This window comes from Drosophila santomea, chromosome 2L (genome assembly GCF_016746245.2).
Source record: "Drosophila santomea strain STO CAGO 1482 chromosome 2L, Prin_Dsan_1.1, whole genome shotgun sequence".
Lineage (NCBI taxonomy): Eukaryota > Metazoa > Arthropoda > Insecta > Diptera > Drosophilidae > Drosophila > Drosophila santomea.
Genome location: NC_053016.2, coordinates 2,862,478 through 2,884,554, shown reverse-complemented (window position 1 = coordinate 2,884,554; position 22,077 = coordinate 2,862,478). Strand labels below are relative to the sequence as shown.

At 41.7% G+C, this 22,077-nt stretch overlaps 4 protein-coding genes across 9 annotated transcripts; 1 reads left to right on the top strand and 3 right to left on the bottom strand.

Annotated features, from left to right (window-relative positions):
- Positions 1–20: 20 nt before the first annotated feature.
- Positions 21–11,558, bottom strand: LOC120452761. Of its 4 annotated transcripts, XM_039637157.2 has the most exons (7): positions 11,169–11,557; positions 8,911–9,003; positions 3,171–3,620; positions 3,012–3,107; positions 1,801–2,210; positions 1,312–1,728; positions 21–1,228 (listed from the first exon to the last, which is right to left on the bottom strand). In XM_039637157.2, exons 3-7 carry the CDS (start codon positions 3,603–3,605, stop codon positions 898–900), a joined length of 1,689 nt encoding a protein of 562 aa, XP_039493091.1. In that variant the 5' UTR covers positions 3,606–3,620; positions 8,911–9,003; positions 11,169–11,557; the 3' UTR covers positions 21–897. The 4 variants fall into 4 exon arrangements, with proteins under 4 accessions (XP_039493091.1, XP_039493083.1, XP_039493098.1 ...); XM_039637149.2 differs by lacking the exon at positions 8,911–9,003; XM_039637164.1 differs by lacking the exons at positions 8,911–9,003; positions 11,169–11,557 and adding an exon at positions 5,708–5,982.
- A 566-nt stretch (positions 11,559–12,124) lies between these two features.
- On the bottom strand, positions 12,125–12,797 carry LOC120449264 (40S ribosomal protein S21). Its single transcript, XM_039631650.1, has 4 exons — positions 12,655–12,797; positions 12,525–12,583; positions 12,262–12,453; positions 12,125–12,200 (listed from the first exon to the last, which is right to left on the bottom strand). Exons 2-4 carry the CDS (start codon positions 12,572–12,574, stop codon positions 12,191–12,193), a joined length of 252 nt encoding a protein of 83 aa, XP_039487584.1. The 5' UTR covers positions 12,575–12,583; positions 12,655–12,797; the 3' UTR covers positions 12,125–12,190.
- Positions 12,798–13,080: 283 nt separating this feature from the next.
- LOC120458279 (ankyrin repeat domain-containing protein 29) lies at positions 13,081–20,342 on the top strand. Of its 2 annotated transcripts, none has more exons than XM_039645874.2 (5): positions 13,081–13,214; positions 15,629–15,971; positions 17,069–17,179; positions 18,897–19,193; positions 19,252–20,342. In XM_039645874.2, exons 2-5 carry the CDS (start codon positions 15,960–15,962, stop codon positions 19,795–19,797), a joined length of 966 nt encoding a protein of 321 aa, XP_039501808.1. In that variant the 5' UTR covers positions 13,081–13,214; positions 15,629–15,959; the 3' UTR covers positions 19,798–20,342. The 2 variants fall into 2 exon arrangements, with proteins under 2 accessions (XP_039501808.1, XP_039501809.1); XM_039645875.1 differs by lacking the exon at positions 13,081–13,214 and adding an exon at positions 13,783–13,910.
- Positions 20,343–20,530: 188 nt separating this feature from the next.
- LOC120458278 (glycoprotein-N-acetylgalactosamine 3-beta-galactosyltransferase 1) lies at positions 20,531–21,877 on the bottom strand. 2 transcript variants are annotated; one of them, XM_044006906.1, is made up of 3 exons: positions 21,656–21,877; positions 21,053–21,604; positions 20,531–20,994 (listed from the first exon to the last, which is right to left on the bottom strand). In XM_044006906.1, the coding sequence occupies exons 1-3, from the start codon at positions 21,869–21,871 to the stop codon at positions 20,779–20,781; spliced, it is 984 nt and encodes a 327-aa protein (XP_043862841.1). In that variant the 5' UTR covers positions 21,872–21,877; the 3' UTR covers positions 20,531–20,778. The 2 variants fall into 2 exon arrangements, with proteins under 2 accessions (XP_043862841.1, XP_039501807.1); XM_039645873.2 differs by having other exon boundaries at positions 21,053–21,877.
- Positions 21,878–22,077: the final 200 nt, after the last annotated feature.

Genomic DNA, 22,077 nt, shown 5'->3' with positions numbered 1-22,077 from the left:
GGGTATTAAAACACAGGAAGTTTGAGTTTTATAAATTGTATTTTATTTGTTAGTTTTATCACAAAAATTGTATGGTAACTTAAATTATATGTTGGATTTTTTCTTTTGTGGATTTTGTTTTGTTTTTCTTTGCTATGACAAATTTTGTGTAGTAACTACAATAAAATTTAAATATATATATATATATATTATATGCTCGTGTGTATGTATATATGGGCGCAGCTTATACAAATCAGTTTCTTAAGGAGTAAACTTAAAGGGTAATAAGAAACGTATTCCAATCAAATACAAATTAAAAAAACATCTTTGCTTAATTTAATATTCGCCAAGTACTGGTGTTTTGCTTGCTTTTTGTTTGCATCCCTGGATGAAACCGAAAATGAAATGGAGGAAATCAAAATGCTTTCATAAATTACTTGTAAATAAAAAACTATAAACTATAAATCAGCATGGACTGACTCACTGGCGCATCGAAGCACTATCTTTTAGCTTCTTCGCTCTTCAGGCTACTTGGCAACTCGTTATAATCATAATCTCAGGATGTTCTCTTTTCTGTTTCTATTTCGCAATTGATACTGACCTACACTTATTCTACATAATATTTGGCTTCTTGTAATACACTTTGCTTCTGGAAATCTGCATGATAATTTGAGAGACAAAATTGACTCGCTAATCGAAACGCTTTTCGCTACTCTTCTGGCTACTCACTAGAGATTTAAACCTATGTACACGGTTGAGGATAGGGAGGCGGGTGCTAGGACCCACCTCGCGTGTGATGTGTAAACTAATAATTGAGCATTGAGCAAAACCTGTGCAAAACGCATGCTAAACTAGGTAAGTAAGTTGTAATGTCTGTAAGTTCAGCTGATGTGTGTGGTTGCTGTGTCTGATAGCCTCTTAGGACGCAGCTCCCGCTCGAATCGCCCCTGCGGAGGTGCTGGCGCTGACCTCTTCGCAAATGGTGTGCAGCTTCTCCGTCTCCGAGCTGGTCACGATGTTGATCGAGCTGACTTTGGCCCGCTGATAGGCCACCACGGTGTTCTCGCCCAGACACTTGACGCACACGTAGCCAATGAGTACGGCGATGCCCACTGTCATCACGCGCACCAGCGGATCGACGTACATTTGGATCACCACCCAGGCGGTGGCTCCGGTCACGCACATCAGGGTGATCAGTATAACCGTCTTGGACCAATGCTGAATGGTGAAGCCCTTGTCCCATTCGAGTCTGTAAATAAAGTAAAGTAAAGTATTAGGAATCCTTATCGTTAAACTGCCATGTCGCGGTGACCCATTTAAAATGGCACTTACTTTTTGGACTTCTCGATCTCGTACGGATGTCCGCAGACCTTGCACGACAACTGGGCCTCCGAATTGCTGCAGCTCTCCACCAGCCAGCGCTTGAGACACTCGTGGTGCACGGAGCTAACGTCGCCAGTGCAGCGACATGGCTGGATGAGTGGCTCTGGCTTATCGGAGTCGTAGCAGATCCAGCAATCCTTCTTGGTTAAAAACGACTGACCCTCCTCGGGCGACAGCTTGTTGGTCTCCGCATTGAGAGTGGGTATCGATGGATCGATTTGGCGGGATAGAAGCTTGCGGGGATTCAGAATCCAGAGCTGTTCAGGAGCCATCGAGTTCCAAAGGCAGCAGGGAAACCAGAGGGCTACACCGATCTCGGCTATGCGAAAAATGATGTCATGCCAGTTGCGCGAGTTAACAGGAACCCTTTGGAGTGACAAAATGTAAAGCTCTTAGTAAAATTCACAGCTGCAAAACTAATTAAAAGCCTGTACTCACTTGGCCTTCCAGAAGTCGCCCAAAGTTTCGGAAGTTAGAAAGCCCACGATCACGATTAGCATTACAGCCTGAGACAGCAGTCCGAAACGCGACTGATGCAACTGCGAGGCATTCACAATCGCCTCGCTGGGACCGAGGATCTTGCCCGTCTGATCGTAAACGAAGCCGCCGCGCAGCTTAAAGAACACCTCCACGCCGTAGATGAGGAAGAAGACCACCACGATCAACAGTAATACTGCATAGCATCCGTTGAAGATGTGGGCGTAGTCGCGACGCTCCGAGTTGATCAACGAGTTAAAGACCTCGATGCCAAAGAGGCTGTACAAAAAGAAGTTGAAGGCCACAAAGCCGAGGAAGCTCTTCGACAGGAACTGTGACTTCTCCCAGCGGATGTCGCGTAGATGAAAGATCTGCAATGGCGAACAGTGCAAATGTGAATGAGTACCCAGGCGCCGATTTGGTTACCCCTAAAAGTTCGCCCGCAATTACTATTTATATTCCAGATCAAGTGCCAATGTACGTACACTCGCCCCACAGCTTAATTAATTGCGCCCGGCCTATCGGGAGGCCCCAAGATACAATGAAATTGGCTCGAGCTGCGGTACATTTGCACTCGACTCGTTATCGCGCATTCGTTAGATACGAAATATGGCAAGTACAATTGGACGCACTTTGCGCGATAATGAAATTCACAAGCCAGCCCAGTTCTGTAAGTTCTCAGGGTTCGGGTTCGGGTGCGATCCAATACGGCTACTTCAGGTGGCCGTTCAATCGCCATTTTCTAGCTGATTACTATTTAACTTAGTGGTGGACTCGTGACTTGAAATACTGCCTAGTTCGTCTAGCTTATCACCGAAATTTATAAAACTTTGTAGCACCAAAGATACGTTATCTGTATCTAAAGTGCAAAACGGCTTAGGGATGCGAATACAGTGAAATATTGCAGAGCTTGCTTTCGTATAGTATTACTGGACAGTAGATATGTAATAGTTGTTGGTCATAACTGTTTACTAGTTTAGAATCTAATCGTTGGCTTATGACAAACAGAAGTAATTGATACCATAGATATCTCATTTTTAAAAGTACACATTTAGGTGAAAATGTCTAGTCTCAGGTTGTGAAGGCTATGATTGATCCCTGCGGACTTCGATGCATTTTTCTACTTTACACTTATAGCTGACATCTTTGCCTCATTCTCACAAGGAACTCACCTCGGCCCACATGCAGACAATCAGGGAGGCGCAGGTCATGAGCAATGGATAGTAGGCGGACATCAGGGTGACGGCCCATTGTGGCTGCAGATCCAGCTAAAAACCAGGGAAATTCATGACGTTATACGGTGTGATCAAAGTGAGATTAGTTTTACTTACGGGTGTGGTGAAGTAGGCACCTCGCAACGAGGCCGCCACAAAGACCATGAAGTAGAGCAGTTTCTGGGTGGTGATGCGACAGGCGCGGAGTACGGACGGCTGCTTCAGCCGCTGGTACTCGGCCACGATGCAGATGAGCAGCTGTATGACCGAGACGAGGGCCACCACGTAGAAGACGGTGGAGATGCCGGCGTAGTAGGGCAGATTGAAGATGTCGCACTCGTTGCCCGCGTACCGAATGTCGCAGACGCAGGTGTTGTTGACGCAATCGCCACGTCCGGAGCAGCTGAGATCGTTGTCCGGCGTAAAGGGACCATAGATGCCCCCGGCAGCCGACTTGCTGTGCCCATTCCGCATCTGGCTGGCCGCCGCCTCCAGCGGCGATTGCAGAACTCGCTTCGAGCAACGCATTAAGGTATCCAGGCTGGGCAGCATCCTATGCTAAATCAACTGCAAATAACAGCGAACAGACATCTTAATTAATACATCGAGGCGGCGCAAATCGATTGCTTGGCTGGATCAACTGGGCAAACCAACAAACATCTAACAGCAAGATGCCCGCCGCGTGGAGCCAACGGGTGTCATTTAAATAAACATTGAATTCGTTGTCTGGGCGGCTGCTCGCTCTAAAAGCAAATGCAAATGTTTGCACAGCCGACCCAGGGCAATGGGGGCATTAGGGGTACTCGACAAATGTATCTTGCTTTCTTTGTTTTACAAAGCATGCACATGAATCTATAGAAGAAATAGGCTGACAACTAGCTGGTATAACTAACTACTGGTTTGTTTTCTACAAGCTGAAGAATATAAATATCTTTTACAAAAAAAGAAGCTAATTCAATAAACTCAAAGTGGTATAGTTGTTAATAATGTAATATCTGAGAAGATACCATCTTCGTCCTTAGTTAAATGTTGAACTCAAAACAAATACGTTAATGGAAATGGATCAACCCCGTCCAACCGCAAACACACAACTGACAGCCACCAAGGGTGCTGATGGCATACGGAGGAATATTTCAAGAGGGTAAATGGACGAAGTGGGCAAACTGGCAAACTGGGCCCGCTGGCACTTGGCATTATTATGCCAGCAACGATTCTAAGCCGGCACAGCGCAGCCCGTCCATCAATCAAAAAGCACACGAGGGACATCTGAAATGGCGAGAGACTGGGGCATCGATAATAATGCCTGCCAGCAACTTGACACCCACAATACAACACAATGAAATACAGAAATAAAACCAATCCACAATCCAACATTGGGACAGGCTACAAGCTGCAATTCCATTGAGCTGTCGTTCTACATTAACCAATTGAAATGCTTCTCTCCATGTGGATTCATCACATCCATTGATGAATTTCCACATACGGAGGACACGAGTTGAAAGAATTGAACCGACAATTATTACCCATTAACTGGGATATTAATTACACTGTGATGCTGAAAAACCTTTTTTGCGCTAATTGCAAAATTAGTTTTTAATGGTTATGAGGTCGTTGAGGCCGTCACAGCCAATATATTTGCTCGTTTGTAGCGTTTGGGAGCGCAATTGTTTTTATCATTGATAAGAAGTTTTTCTTAGAAAAAGCTTCTCTATTTAGTGCTCCTGCTTCAGGGGAAAAACGTTTATAGGTAATTTGGGGAAAGCAAATCCCAAATCCTAAACAAAAGATTCTATACTATAAATCTCTAAAATAAATGTATTTTTAGAGGCGTTGCTCAACGCACAGATGCCCAACCAAAAGGGTTACTTTCGTCCAAAAAAATGGTCGATTTTCTATTTAATTAATCCCAGCACAAGCGGAAACTTTGTAGACGGAAATGTCTTCATAAATCATGCGTTGCCATATTGGAAAATCCATTTTAGGCCGAAAACAAATAATGAAGTGAGCCGGCTAACAAACCATAAATAAGGTGTTAAGGTTATGCATTTGCACACCCATTTGGCTGTTTTTTCCATTTTAGTCGAGCGTATTAGTTTAGCTTTTTGCTGACGGCGACAAACTGGCGATAAGATAAAGCCAGTCAAAAGTCAAAGACAAAGCCAACTAGAGAGCTAGAGAGCGTTTTCAAATGGAACGTGGAGCTTTTGCACAGGAGAAGAAGTTTATCTAAAAACTAAAAGCAGCTTAAAGGAATGGCACTTTATAGGGAATACTAATTCAATGACTCATTCACCTGAAAGTTAGTAATATCCCTTAATTTAATAATGATTAATTGACTATATAACAGAATTGTATTGGCTGAGTTTCGTGATAAGAAACTTGTATAGTTCAAGAAGTATTTCAAGATTACTTTGAAAATTTCCAGGTAACAATCTTCTATATTTATGGGCTATAATTTTTATTACGTCATGATTAAATATAATTGAAATATTTTTGGATTATGATAAGAAAACATCTGCCTGCATAGCCTGCATTTTATTTGTCATTATTTCGGTCAAAGTGCGATGCCTGTAGTTGTCAGCGAAAATTTATTAGAGCGGAAATATTGAAATACACGTATGTAATTCCCAGTTGGTGCGATTAAAGTCACCCACCATTGTAATAAATTTAATGCGTTTTCTGCGTTTCGCTTTCGGTTTCATTTGTGGCACAGACGATGATGATCGTCATGGGTAACCAGAAAATGCAGACGCGAGGCGGACATATCCAATAGTTTAGCTTTTATGTATATATATATATTCCGGGTCAGCACTATCTTCTTTCGTATTGTAACAAAAATAGCACTAGAAAGTAAACAGAATACGCGATATATTTATGAGTTGCCCGACTGCCAGCCAGCCACTGCACATATGCGATTAGTTAGTAGAAACAAGCGATCCGGACGATCTGAACGATCAGCGCCCGACTCGCAAAGTATTCAGACTGAAGTGAGTACATTTACAGTCGATCCTCCCTGGTCGTGAGTCTATATATGCCACTCAAAGTTTGTCTCCGACTCTCTGGTGCTCTTCCACTCGCACTTTTGAGTGAGTATCGCCTACCGCGAGTTCTTCGAGTGCTGCGTACTCGAATTCTTTATTAACCCACCAGCAAGTCGGCAATTAATTTCCATCACGAGTCGGCGGCTCGTCCGCTTTGGGCTTAATAAATGTATCCATAAACAAACAAGCAAATTTCTCGCAATTTTTTATCCAGCCGTCAGTTTTGGGAAATGGAAATAAATTCAATTCGCCACATGGACTAACAGCCTATCCCTTTGAGCAATTAAGCAAACAATGCTTCCTGCGATCAAATATTTGAATTCCATAATGGCTTAGCAGTGAGTACTCGTAAATATGCATGGATCCAGGAAGGCATTAATTATTGTTAAACAGCTATTGCAGCATTTATTATTTTTAAACAGCGATTGCAGCAGGAACGGAAGTATAATTATACAAACAAGTCGCTGGGTTAATAGCTATTAACTTCAAGTGCAAAGCACTTAGTTGTTCCTGCTAAAAGTTATGGTTGCTAGTCAACCATAAACTGTTAAATTCATTGTCATGTCAATTGTGATTAAATATGTGGTTATAAGATTGATAATATTTCCTTCTAATAATTCTGGTGCCTTAGATCAACTTTTCAACCCGCCCATGCTGTCCAATCAAAAGTGTGACTCCCCTGCACCTAAGCACCTAAACAACTTTTATTCGACAGAAAGAAAGGTACAAAGTGCTCAATGTGCGAAACTAGTTTTCCAACGCCCGCAGCTGAGTGCTTTTCAACAGGTTTTCACAGCTTGTAGTTTTTAGCTCTCTGGAGAGACTCAAATATATATAGATATAGATGGAGCTACTTATAACTCAGAGATGGATTCCAAGCTCAGGGCCTCTGGTTGAACGAACGCTTGGCGGCGATACGTTGCGGGTTTGCCGTGTTTTATTTACACGCACCGAGAGTGCAAACACATAAAGTTGATCACGTCACGACAGCCTTTATAAGCAGGTACTCCCCGTGTTTTTTTTCCTGAGTCTAGGGTCTAGCCCACTTTAGAGTAGGTTCTTTTGGACTGCACGCCATTTGGCTCGCTCGTCTCCATAATTGTGCCTCAAATAATGCATGGTAATTTTAATTTGATTACGCTTCTAAGGTGCTCGTATGTACAAACATATAAGTGAATCTCCCGACATAGAATATTTAATAAGCTACTAATTGCTGCGACTTCCATTAAGTAGAAAGTATAAAGAATTCCGTACTTTACAATGTATATAGAAGTGGCGTGTCCGTTACGCCCATAAACAAAATTATAGTAAGTGCTTGAAAACCGCTGAACGAATAATAATACTCATTTGGCCGAAAGGGCGAGTTGACAAGAGGAAAGTTTTGGGACTATAATTTGGTAACAAGAAAGGAGCGGCTAATTCCTTGAGATAGCAAAACTTATTTATACTCAAAGGTTTGACGTACCGAAGGCAAGTAAGCTAGTGAAAATTGCACAACTGCGACACGAGCCAAAGAATATTTGCATTTTAAATGCTGTTTTCGGCCTACGTGAGGCGTCTCGTTGAATTGATTGATAATAAATTGATCAAATGACTGAGTGCTACTCGAAATGCCAGCTCACGACCTTCAAATTAAAGCTGAATTAACTGGAAAGCGGTCCCAGGAGCAAAAAAAAAAAGTTTGCTAGTTCGGCGCACATAACTCAATTAATTTCCATTTAGCCGTCATTAGCGTTCATTAAAGGGAAAACGAAATAATCTCACAGACATTATTCGAGCCCATGAAACGTGAAACTTTCGAGTTGCTAATCGTGTTTACTATGGAGAGAATGAATATTCTGCAACCAATTTTGTGGAAAGCCACGACAAATTAAATCCTTCTCAAAGTAAACAAACAAAAATTTTCATATATTAGCGAACAAAGTCTCTGCTTCTAGTTTATAGAAAAGTAGCCGGCAATCAACCGGTTTTAAGCCAGTTAAACGTGGACAGTAACCAATATTGTCAGCTTATATGCGGTTGATTCTGATTGGGTTGCAAATATTATAGTATGGCTCATATGTAAGCCATTTTTCCGAAAAGTTGTCCCATGTTTTTGCACCATTAAATAGCATGACTAACTAGTATCTTGTGAACTATGATGGGCGTGACTCACTTGTAATTTACAACAACATTTGATTTAATTGCAAGGTGATTCATTTCCAAGTAAAAAATTGAGATTCACAAGAGGAAAAAAATACACTTTAATTGAATTTACCAAAAGATAGTAAAGTTTGATAGCTGAGTAGAGCGACGCCCATTCTTATCACCCCTTAAAACATTACTAGCAGGTAATTATGATGTCACGGAACTTGGGTTTCCTATCACTGTCGTTGTCTTCGAAGTAATTATAGTTACGAATGAAAAGTCGGTGCTGCTGACCTTTATCTGCAAATTTGATTCACAATTTGGCGCATTATGACGATACTTTTCCTACCTAGACCTGGTATAATTTAAAAATACTGCGAATGAGACCACTAAAACTCTATAATGGCCAACGATTTTTTAATGCGGCGTAATTGCATTATTATTTCAGACATTACGCAAATTCTAGAATTCACGTGGCCATTATACCGGGGCAGCAAAGATAAATGTTTTAGCTCAATCGATTTTGCAATTAGCTATATAATTGTTTATCCACAACTGTAATAAATCAGCGAGCAAAACTAGAAACTACTATAAAAAAAAACATTTCCATGCAGTTTAAGTACAAAATAAAGAAGTCATGCGTTTTTAATGGTTTAGGGGATAACAAACACCTGTTTCTAGGTACTTACAAAGTATCCATTTGAGCGCTACGGTTTTTGGAGCCCTATTTGTGGGGGAATATGAGTGCAAACTGTGACCCACTAAGTTGTGCTAAGCGTAAGCTGAAAGAGAAGCGCTGATGTTAGCCATATACTCGATTGCCAAATGTGTGTCACAAATGAATATTTAAGCCCCACGTCCAGAGGCTGAGCCATCGGAAAATAAAACAAGAGTAAGTCACCCACAAGGCTGCTCGAAAGCAAAAGAAAGCTAAACAGGTCACAAACAAGAGGGTGGTAATAACAAAATTATATGTATGTATGTATCTTTGCATAATTTATGGCTTAAAAAGTGGTCTATCGCACTGCTGAAGCTACGCAAAGAATCCATTGATGTCCTCATATAAATTGCAAACTTTCGAGATTCTTGAAGGCTATTCCTAGGAAACTAACTGTGGTAAAAATCTTTTGAGTCCATTCCATGAATTAAATATAGCATCTAACGTTTGAGAATCCCAAGACGTAGTTTCCAAGGGGTTGAGCCCCCCAAAGTCCTTGAAAAAGGTTAATGAATTAGCTCAAAATTTAACCTACAAACAAACCGAATTTCTACCGCGTCTCCTCAGCTTTTCCCAACCAAAAGGCGACGCTTCCATTTATACGGAATACGAAATACGGAATTACCTGAATACATTTGCATTCGAAATTCTCAGAGGCTACATGCCTACATTACTTGGGCAGATGCCCCTTCCCTGAAAAGGTTGCCTTCTAGCGCGTGGCATCGCGACTGGGAAATGCGAGTCGTGTCGTGTGATCAATGTAAGCAATGTAAGCGAATTAATGTACATATATTGGCAAAGAAGTGCGCAGAATTTGACCGCTTGCGCTGACCCGGGAAAATTGCGAGCGTTGCAGACAAATCATGAGTGTAAACAAAAACATTGACATATTTACTTATTCATGGAGCTACCTAAAAATATCACACAACGAGTGCAATCAATTAAACTGATTGAATCACTTTTAAATGAAATGCTTCGGCATTGCGTGTCGATTGGCGAAGTGAAAAGACACGGAGAAAACACAGTGGAATATACACAATTTTACCAAAATCAAAATAAATAAAAAGAAATATTTTTCAAAACCTTAAAAACTGCTTATCGCATATTTTACTTTGGGTACACATTATATCGCAGCGAATTCTCTAGAGCCTACGCTTTGCGGTTTGTTTATTGGAATGTTTCACATCAACGATTCATAGGAAGAGAAAACTTTATTCAAAAGAAAAATGTGCTAATCGTTCTTTTGATTTGATATCACAACAAATTTATCAGAAAGTTTTGTGCCACGAATTCAGCGCCTTAAAAAAATCTTCGTCATGCAGAAGCAGTCCTCTAATGACCGTTTGTCATTGAAAGCAAGGGTTCCCTGTACTCGCCAATCAACTTTTGAGTGCAAGCAAACAGACAGTAGATATTTATTTGCGGACACGTAGATACGTTCACCTTCTTCTTCGTCGTTTTTCTGTGTCTAAATATGATAAAAATCATATGGGAGAGCGGCAAAAACAACAAAGAGAGCGCACAGGCAACAACAACAAATTTGGGTGAATGTAGGTGGGCTTTTGCATCTGTGTGTGTGTGCACGTCGCCACACATGTCTGTGTGTTTGAATGTTTGAAAGCCGTTACTAATGGCGAATGGCGCGGCAAAGAGCAGGGGGTGGGGGAAGGAGAGAAAGAGAGGCGCCCGGTGCAAATTGAGTGCATTTTGGGTGCAAGTGCACTGGGGCGGAAAGTGGGCGGCGCACAGTGGAGCAAAGCAGCACACCTAAATGTCAAGGTTTTATGTAAGCAATTGTCCGTCCCTATTTATTTATATTGTATATTGTTATTGGCGGTTATAGGGTTGGTTTTTGGCAACGATACATATGGTAATATATTATTTAATTTTTTGAGGTAAGATACAGCAGACTTATATCAGAAACACCATAAAAGTAATCAATGCCAATTGCGAAAATCACTTCTAAGACCGCCACATTCTATAGATAGTGTAATTAGAAATATATATTTTTCACCAATGTGGTGCTTATGAATCTAACCGAAGACCGTGCACCTGGAATCGCTCGTTAGTGAGTCAGGAATTCAGCACGCGACAATGCGGGAATTGAAAACTCAGCGAAAAGTAAGGGGATTATTATGCTTTTGTTTGGGGTGCACAACAATGTACATACATATGCATATACATTTGTACATACATACGTAATGCTTCGTAAGGAAGGCAACTACTCACCATGTACTGTTTGCGGAAATATGCGAGTTACGAAGTTCGCCTAATACTGTCCAGATTCCTGTGGCTTCTGTGGTGAAGTGGTTATGCTATTGCATCACTTAAATATTCTTGTAATTGGGCAAGTTGCTAAACAATTTTTTGGCTTTGTTGTTCTTTGTCACATATTTTTAAGGACGCGCAGTTCCCGTTTCCAATTGGATTCCAGTTAACGTCTTGTTCTCGTACCAGCCGACTGTTTGTGTCCTAAACTACTACAACTACAACAGCACCGTCACTTTTGGCCCCCAGGAATGGGATAATGGTTGTTATGCCTCGCAAATTTAATATATATCTTTTTCGTTTCGCGACGCGATGAAAATCACTCGAGCTCTGGACTTGCAGTGTGGCCACGTTTGCCGAACTAGAGGTGGCCAAGCATTGATCGCACTATCGATTGCATCGCTCTCGAAAATTCGCATCCACAAAATCGGAATTATTTGTTTCGTCCAACGGTCATACTAGGCAGCAAGTTTTAAAATTTGTTTATGCTTTTTGCGGAACCACAATTGAAAATTGCATACTTGTTTGTACAGAATTGGATGACAATCAAAAACATATTAATCCTTTGCAGCTGATTATTATTATATAGCATTTCTACCAATAGGATTTTATTTTTGGCAAATAAACAGTAATTAATTTGTCTTTATAAAATATGCATCGGTTTTTCGATTCAGCAGCAATACTTAAGTGTTTCGACTTAGGATTGCTGTATTTTGATAGTCGTAGTACATAACAAATGCTATTATAGCATAGACGAAATTATCCAAATAGCAAATTAATTGGTGCACAATTGTAAATTCCTAAAAAATCCCATTGGAAAACAGCACACAAAGTATTTCTTAATCCTTGTTTAAACTGCCACCGAATATGGATTCCATTGTGTACGCCAAAAGTAAATAACACAATTGCGAACGTTATACGTTAAATTACAAAGGGAAATCGCTTTATTACCAAATCAAAATCTAGGTATGGATACGCCACGCTTAGAAGTTCCTGCAAAGGGAAGAAAGGCGATTAATGGATGTCCATTCCAGGGACTGTAGCTCAAACTCACTTGGTAATGATGCCGTCCTTCTTGGCCAGACGCACAATGCAGTCGTCGGACTCGCCCATGCGACGGATCTCGCCGCAGATGGCGTAGGTCTTGGAGCCGTCGGTCTGGCGACCGGTCTCGGGGTCCACATCAACGATGCTCAGCTGCACGGAGGCGTGGTCCTTGGCATGGATGATCCTGTTGGACGCCGAGCTACAGGGAAGGGTATCAGTTGGTCAGTAATCCGTTCGGCGAATTGCGCGGGGAACACGTGTTTCACTTACCATTTGCGGGGCACGTACAGATCAACATTCTCACCGGCGTCGTTCTCCATTTTATTGGGCTGAAAGGTAAAGGACACAATTAGATTGCTTTTTATCAAGTTTTGGTAATGGCCAGTGCTGGTTTACTCACTTTTTTGTAGAAATTTACAAATCTAGCGACCGCAACTCGTCGGTGGAGGCGAAAAAGAGAAAGAAATGACAGTTGAACGTGAAGTTGGCTGCGCTGCGTGTGGCGCCCCCTGCCGGAAGTTTTGCGTACTTCGCTTTGGGATGACCAGCTTGCCAAGTGCGTGGTATTTTTTTTTAATATAAATTTTATAAAATATTTCCATTCTCTTTAGGTTAATAAGTAAGGTATAATTTTTACTCTGCAATAAAATATATTTGATAATAAAAAGGAGTCTTGTTAGCAACATAAAGATAGTTTTAAACTATCCATGATCCCCATCGCTTGGTATTTATTTTCCCGCCTAAGCGGAGGATACCAAACTCTGATGAATTACAAATTAGATACATATTCCAGCACGCAGCAACTGGTCACACTTTCGAAGGCCTAAGCGAAGGCTGCAGATTTCGCGTCGGGAAAATTCTATTGCATATTTAGGGGCGCATCAAGTTAATGGCTCCCATTAGAGTGCCCCAATATATTATTCGCAAGCTCCTCATTGCACCGACTTACTAATTCAGCATGTGAGTATTGATTTTGCAACAATCAGCCAGTGATTCGCCTTTGCTGGGTGGGACTGCCCTTTGACCTCGCTCGATGTCAGCAGCGATTTTCGTCAATGGATGCGGATACTGTTAGCCCCCCCCGCACTTTTATTGCCACTTCGCGTGTGTGTGCGGCTGGTCGGCATTGTTTTCATCGCGCGCCATGTCGCGGAATTTACAGTCCACGTTGCCTATTTATAGGCGTCGCTCACTCAATGAACTTTCAACTTGAGGGGTCAGTCTCAATGGACTTGGGTTGCATGCCGCACTTGCCACAGAGCGATCGCCAGTCAGTTTAGGTGGTTTGGTATCGACTTGCAAATACCCCTCAATGCGGGCAAAGTAAATCAACAATTTCGTTTGTGGTTAAAATACAGAAACCTTAAGATACCTGAAAAGATACTTTTATATTTACAAACCAGTTCCTTCGCTCAGAGTGCCATGATTCCATCACTCCATATAGACAGCGATTACAGGGTAAGAGCAGAAAAAAGCTGCGTCTCACTTCTGATTTCGGATTTCGTATTTAGCTTTCTCAGTTGCTCGCCAACTTTTGAAGCAATCGGTTCACTTCGCGTCGCTTGATTTCAAAATTCCCAAACGGCGTGACTTTTGCCTTATTGTTGTTAGTTGTTTATTGTGTTTGTTGTGTGTTTGGGCCTGAAACTTCTTGAGGTGAGATTTCACAAGTGGTTGGCCTGCCTGTTGACCTTTTCTGTGTGCAAATTATGATATTTTTGCATAATCTGTGTGCGAGCAGCCCAGTTCAGTTGAGAGCAAAAAGATAAAATGAAATGAGATCATGATAACGTGAGATGCTATTTATAAGCACCTATACAAGACAGCAAAGATCCCGAGACCCATAATAAAGTGGCAAAATAGTAAATGAAACGAAATGAAAGTGAAACTAATCGTGGTGCTTACAAAATACATTAGATAAATTATGTTAAAGTCCACCCATAGTGACCAGTCTCTTAAAAACCTATTGATCATTAAATTCAACCAAATTACAAGTGGCTGCCAAAACAATCTAATCAGTAGATATCACCCAGTAACATAAGAGGTATCGCATATTACAGATATTATATCAGTTAGCTGGCATATCTGTACTTAGCCTACGTAGTTGGTAAGAAGCTTACTGCTGATATTACACATCAGCATTTGTAATTTGAATTCATTTTTAATGACTTTTTAAAGCACCTTCGGGCTTAAAAGGTGCTAAAATGTTACGGCTCTATATAAGCCCTTCTTAACGGAATTTTCGTTTAAACCGTAAATTTGGGATATATTCCCAAATGGAAAGCCCTCTGAAAATTATGTGAATAGGGCAATTAAGTAGTCGTACTCAGCAAAGAAAACTCTGAACTCATGATGTCAGCAGCACACATTGCGTGCCGCCTGTCCAAGAAGACGATGATGATGAAAAGCCGCATGAGGAAAGTCCGAAAAACTAAAACACTTTCTAGGTCAAAAGTTGAAAGGCACAAGGGAAACATCACCATGATGCTCATAAAAAAAAGGCAAGAAGCACAGAAGAAAATCAGAAAATCATAAAAAAAAGTGCGGCTGCATAAAATGCAATTAATAAAGCAATGTGCCCACAAAGTAAGAGCCCAGAAAAAAAAGAAAAGAAAATGAACATGAAAATGAAAATGCTTCACTTTGTGACTGGCTTGTTGCGTGTTGATTGAGCCAAGTCAGCTCCGATCTGAGATGCCGCCTGTCAATTTCCAAGGGGAGTTCCTATTAACAACGGAGAAATTACAGCATGCAAAAAAATTAATAATTGTTGTGCTGTTGCAACAGGGGAAATCGCATGAGTTGCAAAAAACTATACAAAGTCTTTACCTTACAAGAAAAGGGAATCCATTAAAGGGGGGGGAAAAGTTGTGAGGCCTTATAAAATTAATAGCACTCATGTGCAATATAGGAAACCTCTTCAAACACTGAATTTTTATGGCCCTTTTAAAGGCATTCTGCTTTAAGGGAGCCTTGTCGATTGCGGGAAATTCAATTTGCCCCTCAATGAAATATTAAATTGGTGTTGATGCGCTTAGCTAAATGCGTATATTGTTGTTCGTACTGGCAGGAAAATTTATAGGCACGAGTATTGCGATTTTAAAGAAATAAATTTATAGGTACGTTTTTTGTAATCTTAAAGAACAAATTTAAACAGAATTGCTAGAAGAAACGCGGCTAATTTAAAGTTTCTCCTTTCACTAGAGCTTAAAACTTGCAGCCTTTTTCGCGAAACTCATCCCAATGAGTTTACAGCTTTTCTTTCTCCTACATTTCGGCACTATAATTCTAAACTCTGGAGAACGAAAACCTGTTATATCCGCAGCAACTTAATTTTAATGCGGCCCGTGCCTTTTCCCCTTTACAATTTGCAGTGCTCTTGGGTTTTGGGAACTGGTCGCTTGGAATTAAACTTGGAACTGGGAATCGCACTTGGACAATGATGCCGCATCTGAAGTTGACCGCTCTTGTTGGTGCGGCTGCTGGTTCTCCTTTGATTTGATTTGGTGCCACTTGCCAGCCGATCTCGTTGCTATATAGCTATATAGCTGTATAGTTGGCCAGAAGTCGTTGTTGCTGCTGGCGGAGGTGCAGCAGCGTTACAGTTCGGAAAATCGGTCAATGGAAACGGGCTTGTAAGCAGGTGCAATCGCTTCTAGAGCCACAAAATAGACCAAACAGACGAGAGAGCTTGGAGCCGCAGGCATGTCGCTTAAGGTGAGTAAATGCTCAAGTATTGACCTATATACCACTTAATTGACTCAACCGGATCGAGTTTGATGGCTCTTTTGATGGGGAAAACTTAATAAACGAACTATTTTTATATGTAGTATATTTTAATAGCTTTGGCAACTACAACTACGATTTAAAGACACTTAGAACATTATAAGACATAAGCACAGATTTTTATTAAGGAAATTGCAAGAGTTCAATGGTTTGAAATCAGATCTTTTTGCGCAGATTATGTCAGAAGCTTTAAAAGTGTTTCTCACCTGCTGCTACTCGCAAATATGCAAATCTTGGTCGTCATCATCGGGAACGTGATTATCACGATGGCATCACCGTCTTCATTGTCATTATGTCACTTCAAAGTGCAGCAGCATTTGCATTGTTCCCCTCGCAACCTGGCAACTTGAGTCACGTCATTATCATTATCATGCGAGGGTTTTTCACTTGTCGTTGCCTTTCAACAGGTGCTTAAGACCACTTCATCAATGACAGAAACCTGGCTAAAAAGCAAACACTAAGGCAAACACACACACACGTGCACATCTGGGCCACTTAATTCGCTTCATTAACGCAATGTTGACATTTCAACCACATTTTGCTGGAAAAAATATTCATTGCATTTCCTCCTTCAGCTCAAATGAAATTTACAAGCCAGTTAACCCGCGTTCGGGTTTTCAAAAACATAAATACTTAAACATGGACACATATTACTCATACCACCTGTAAGCCGCCCTCTGCAATCAAAAATTGCGTTTCATTGTTTAACCCTGCCCATCTGAGGGTTGGGTTTCATTTCGGGAAAATTGCATTCAATGCGGCACGACATCCGCTGCGAAGTAACTTTTTTTTGCAGTCACTGCTCTGACCCTAATTACTGCACACAGGAAGAGTAATTTCCCCACGTGGCGCCCCAAATTGGGGAAGCTATGAAGTGGCAACCGGGTGGGAACTTTGGAAAGGAAGCCAGGGGCATGGGTATCATTGCCTCGAATATCTCTCCATTTCGACAGCTGCTGCAGGGCTAGTTGATAACTTTTTTTTTAATTGATTTGATTCCGTTTTCGATTTCGATTTGGTGGCAACAGAAGGAGACGCCCTCGGATGTGCAACTGCACATGGCAGCCATGAGGGGAGATGAGGTGGCCCTTCTTCGCGTCCTGGACAGCGGCAAGGTGCACGTGGACTGCAAGGATGAGGTAAGTTATGGAAAGCATTTAAATCAGTTTGCACAGATTACATGACTTTGGTTATATAAACTCGGTTAAATGCACTTTAGTTTTGAACATGCAATCGGCAATGCATGACACATGCGACTTCGAAGTGCTGTCAGTGAATTATTACGAAATTTTAGACAAAAACAAAGCAATTTTTAAAGCCTTTAACAGGTAAACATCAGTTAACACGTCGTTGCCAAGTTGGTACGCACCAATTAGCAAAGAAAACGAAAAATGCAGCAAACTTACAAGCGACTGAAACAACAGCAATAATCTTTGAGTTTTCAAATGGAAACAGACGGCGTTTTGATACTCTAGCAATTAAAGGGTATTTAAATATGAAAAAAGGAATTACAGTTAATAAAAGTTCAGTAGTATTGTATTTTAAAGATTTTGTTGACCACTATTTCCAACTGTTATTTCTAAACACTTTGCCCATTGAGTAGTTCTTTTTGTTAGTGTATGAAAATTGAAATTAAATTTCGCTGGCCACTCAGCGAAGCATGGACTCAAGTCCAACTGAAAGGAAAGTGGGCTGCGGGGGCAGTGTGCCATTGTGTTTCTATATAAATATATATATTTATTTCTATATATAAACTATAATGCCAGTTGGTCTGCAAAAGACCGCGGGTAGGGTGGGCACTACGTGACTCCCCCATTTGGATGCAGACCGAGTGCATCGAGAGCGATTTGCGAGTTGTGGCGCGGTTTTCCCTCTGGGACATGCCTCAATTTCCCCTGCTGTTGTTTTTCCTCTGTTTGGTTTTTGACGTGTCCGAGTTGCATGCAAATCCGCACGATGCGATTAAGCGTTGACTTGGTGAAACTAATCGCAATTTGCTATTCAAATCATTTGATGGCCAATTAGACAATTAAACAATTTATCGCTTTGTAGTTGAAACACACGTAAATGGCGAATTTGTAAAGTCAGACGAGTGTTAGCTTAAACGTAATTCGATTGGGAATTTGTTTTATCATATAAATAAAGATTTTATGACCTTGATTTCGCTTTAATTCTCTTTGTTAAATTATTGTGACTAATTATGCCTTTTTCTACGGTTTTTTGGTCATAAGAGGGCGTAAAAGAGTCACAGAGATGAAATAATGACTGATTTTTAAAGCTTATGAGCTAAACTAACTTTCCATATCAAGTTTTTGCTGATTTTTGAAAATTCATTTTTGGTCAATTTTTTTCACTTTTTGTAAGGGGTACGTACCATCATGATTTTTTGAGAAAATTGACAAAATTTCACATTGAAAACTGTGAATGCCACTCGAAAGAGAATTTCATTACGAGTACAACGAGGTATGACATTCCATATTTGGAGCTATATTTTGATTGTGGTTAAGTAAAAACCTCATATTTTTTATAGGAAAGTTGGAAAAAAAATGTATGATAAAACACTATATTTTGCACGGGTTTTTCGCTATTAATAGGCCAAAAAATTACACACGTACAATAGAAGGAATGTTTTTCTACAGTTTATAACCAGCTTATAACTAACTGACCGAATAACTTGTCTCTTGATTTATAGCAAGAGAAATTTGTGAACCAAAAGCTTGCCTTAGTGAAATATACTTACCATATGTATCTTTTATAAGCAAAGTTGTCTATCAGTCCAGATATATCTTTATAAACGTGCTCCTCTTATATCTAAACCTCTTTAGATTACTTTCATATTGACGATCTTATTTCCAGGATGGAACCACCCCGCTGATTTTGGCTGCTGCCGGCGGTCACACTTACTGCGTGATGGAGCTGCTCGATCAGGGAGCCGATCCAAACTCGCGTCGTCTCACGGGCACCACGCCCCTTTTCTTTGCCGCCCAAGGCGGTCACCTGGACGTGGTGAAGATCCTGATAAAGGCGGGCGCCAGCGTGGACACGCCCTCCGCGGATGGCGGCACGCCCCTTTTTGTGGCCTGCCAGGGCGGGCACGTGAAGATCGTTCGCGAGCTGCTGGACTGCGGAGCGAATGTGAATGCGCACATGAAGGTGAGTACTCCGCGATCCGCTCGAGAAATAATCTAACGGGGTACCAATTTCTCGGCAGGATCGAGCCACGCCGGTATTTATCTCCGCCCAGAATGGCCATCGCACAGTTCTGGCGCTGCTGATACAGGCTGGTGCCGAGATCGATATCAAGCGGATAGACGGCGCCACGCCCCTATGGATAGCCGCCCAGATGGGCCAGGATCACATCTGCAAGGTGCTGCTCCAAAATGGCGCCAATGTGGACACCGTGCGCTGCGACGGCGCCACGCCCCTCTTCAAGGCGGCCCACAAGGGTCACGCCGCCGTCATTACCGTGCTGCTCAAATACCGCCCCAATCTTGGCCAGCTGCCCAACGGGGAGTCCGCACTGCATGCCGCGGCCATGTTTGGCCACATGACCGTCTGCAAGCAGCTGGTGGCCGCCGGCAGCGATGTCCTGCTGAAGAACCAGGACGGTCTGACGGCCCTGCAGCTGGCGCACCAGCAAAAGTACACCTCCATCTGTGATTATCTCCAGGAACGCATCCGGACGATGGTGGCGCGCAGCGCCAAGGCAATGGTCACGTCCGGTGTGTCGTCCACGGTCAAGACGATGTCGGCGTAAGGGCATTATAGCATTTGAGAGACCACGCCTCCAAAGTACCTTAATGCACAATACCCTAATGTTTCCAAAAGCCAGAAGATGCTGAAGAGAGTGTTTGGGCAAAGGAATGGAAGGGATTTAGATTGTATGGAAGCCACACCAGCATTTGGAGTCGAATTGGAAGCCAGGTGAATGCGGGGTATGCTGTATTCGAAGTACCCCGCAACTTGAATTGCTCAGTGAGGCACTCACTTCCGCACTTAAAAAAATTAACCAAAAGATGGAAAAACCACTAGTAAGAACACGTCCAAAATCAACTTAATGGCCTCCCCCAAGGAAACCGAACTATTTATTAGATAAGTCGTATCATTCATATTAAAACCACTTGGAGCTTGTATTTTGAATTTAACACTAACCATAACAATAACGATAACGTTAAAGATAACAATTACTATAAAAATGTTAACATGGACCCGCAAAGAGAACGTTACACTCTCCCCTGTACATAACCATATATATATATATATATAAGGTATATATACCTATATTTAAATAAACCTAATGCTACTTATAGACCTACTCTACCACCCTAAGCAATTGTTGACGAGTGCTTTAAGTTTAAACGCCTTTTTGTCCTTAAATTAGCAATTAGTTACCACAGATGGTTTTCTGCTTGTTTCTTTGTAAAGTAGGTACGACAATTAATTAATTTCTTACTTTATTAATACCTAAGTATAGTCCACAATTTTGCAAGTTTAATAAATTGACACACGATTAGCTGAGTGTTTTATTTTCAACAAGTGGATATTCAAAATCGTTTTTGTTGAAGATTATTTTATCTTTTAACTTTGGCGCTTCAGCGTAGAGCACTTTTTGTTTGAAAGTGTTGATCACTTCGAAGTTTACAACTTGGCTGTGATGCTTTCAATGCTTTTTTTCAGTTAGTAAATTAATTGTAAATACCAATTTAAAAATTGGATTTTTTTATATTATGATTATCTCTTAATAAGCGTAGTCAGCTGGAACTTCTGGCTCAGCATCCATAGGTTGTGTTCTTGTCACCTTCTCTTCGGCGGTATAAAACTTAGCTGGAAGTGATTCTTCAATCTGTTTTCGACCAAAACTCCTTAGTCTGTAGATCATATACTCGAAACAGTGGATATAGTGATGATGAACGTAATGAAACGAAACCGCATAGTTGGACCAAGCGAAAATTCCCTGGGATAAATGCAAAAATGATTGGTATTATAATAGATAACTACTTTAAGCTACATACATCTTGCGTTCTGTAGATGAGGAACTTCCAGAACCAGGAGTTTGTGTCATAGCGCAGAAACAGATTGGATCTGGCCTGCGGCTCGATGAGATGCATGCGCCTGCGTCCCTTGGAGTCGTAAGTATTGCCCGCCCGCACATTCACATTCTCGAGGCACTCCCTCAGCTTGCCTGCGGTGGCACCCTCATCCCTTGGCTCGCACTTGGCAGGATTGGGCAGGGATACCTCCACTAAGCGACGCAGTGCAGCACGACTCATCACAGTGCCCGGTGAGCCGAAGTAGATGGCCAACTGTGGACTGTAGGGATAGACCATGTATCGCAGGTTCTCCATTACCACATAGGTCTCGTCGTCGGCCTCCAGGAACCAATCGGCTTCGTTGAGGTGGTGCTCATGAAGGTACTTCAGGGCCATCTTCGTTTTCAGCCAAGATTCCCGGTAGTTGGGACTAACGGGCAGGGCCACAGTTCCCGATAGATTGACATCAGTGCGGCTGCTAAAGAAGATCAGCTTGTTGCACCTCCTGCCCCAAGTTTCCCAAACGGCTTTGGCCTGCGTCTTGTGATTAGTGGGCTGTGTGTACACATAGCACAGGACTCGCACCTCTTCGGTCAAATCAATGTCCAGTTCAGTCCATCTTGCCGTGCGATTCGTGTGCGATTTGAGATCCATTATGGGCCACACAAGCACCTGGGTGATTAGATAGCCAATCCCAATGCCCAGGAGCAGGAAAAGCACGGGGCGAGAGGTTGATGGCGTCGTTGTAACCAGCTGGGAATGATTGTTTCGATCCAGAAAAACACATTCCCTCTGCTGCATTTTTGCCAGTACTGCGCTCGTTCTCTGGATCCATATAATATATATATGTGTTTTTCATCGTCACACCTTTTCGTTACGCTCAGCTCTTAGAAATGCATGTATAATATTTTCATAACTATCTAAGAAACAAAAGCTGATTCAGAATTCAGATTTGCTCATATCCCAAATATTTTCAAATCTTCACAAACGTTGCTCAGTTTGGAGAT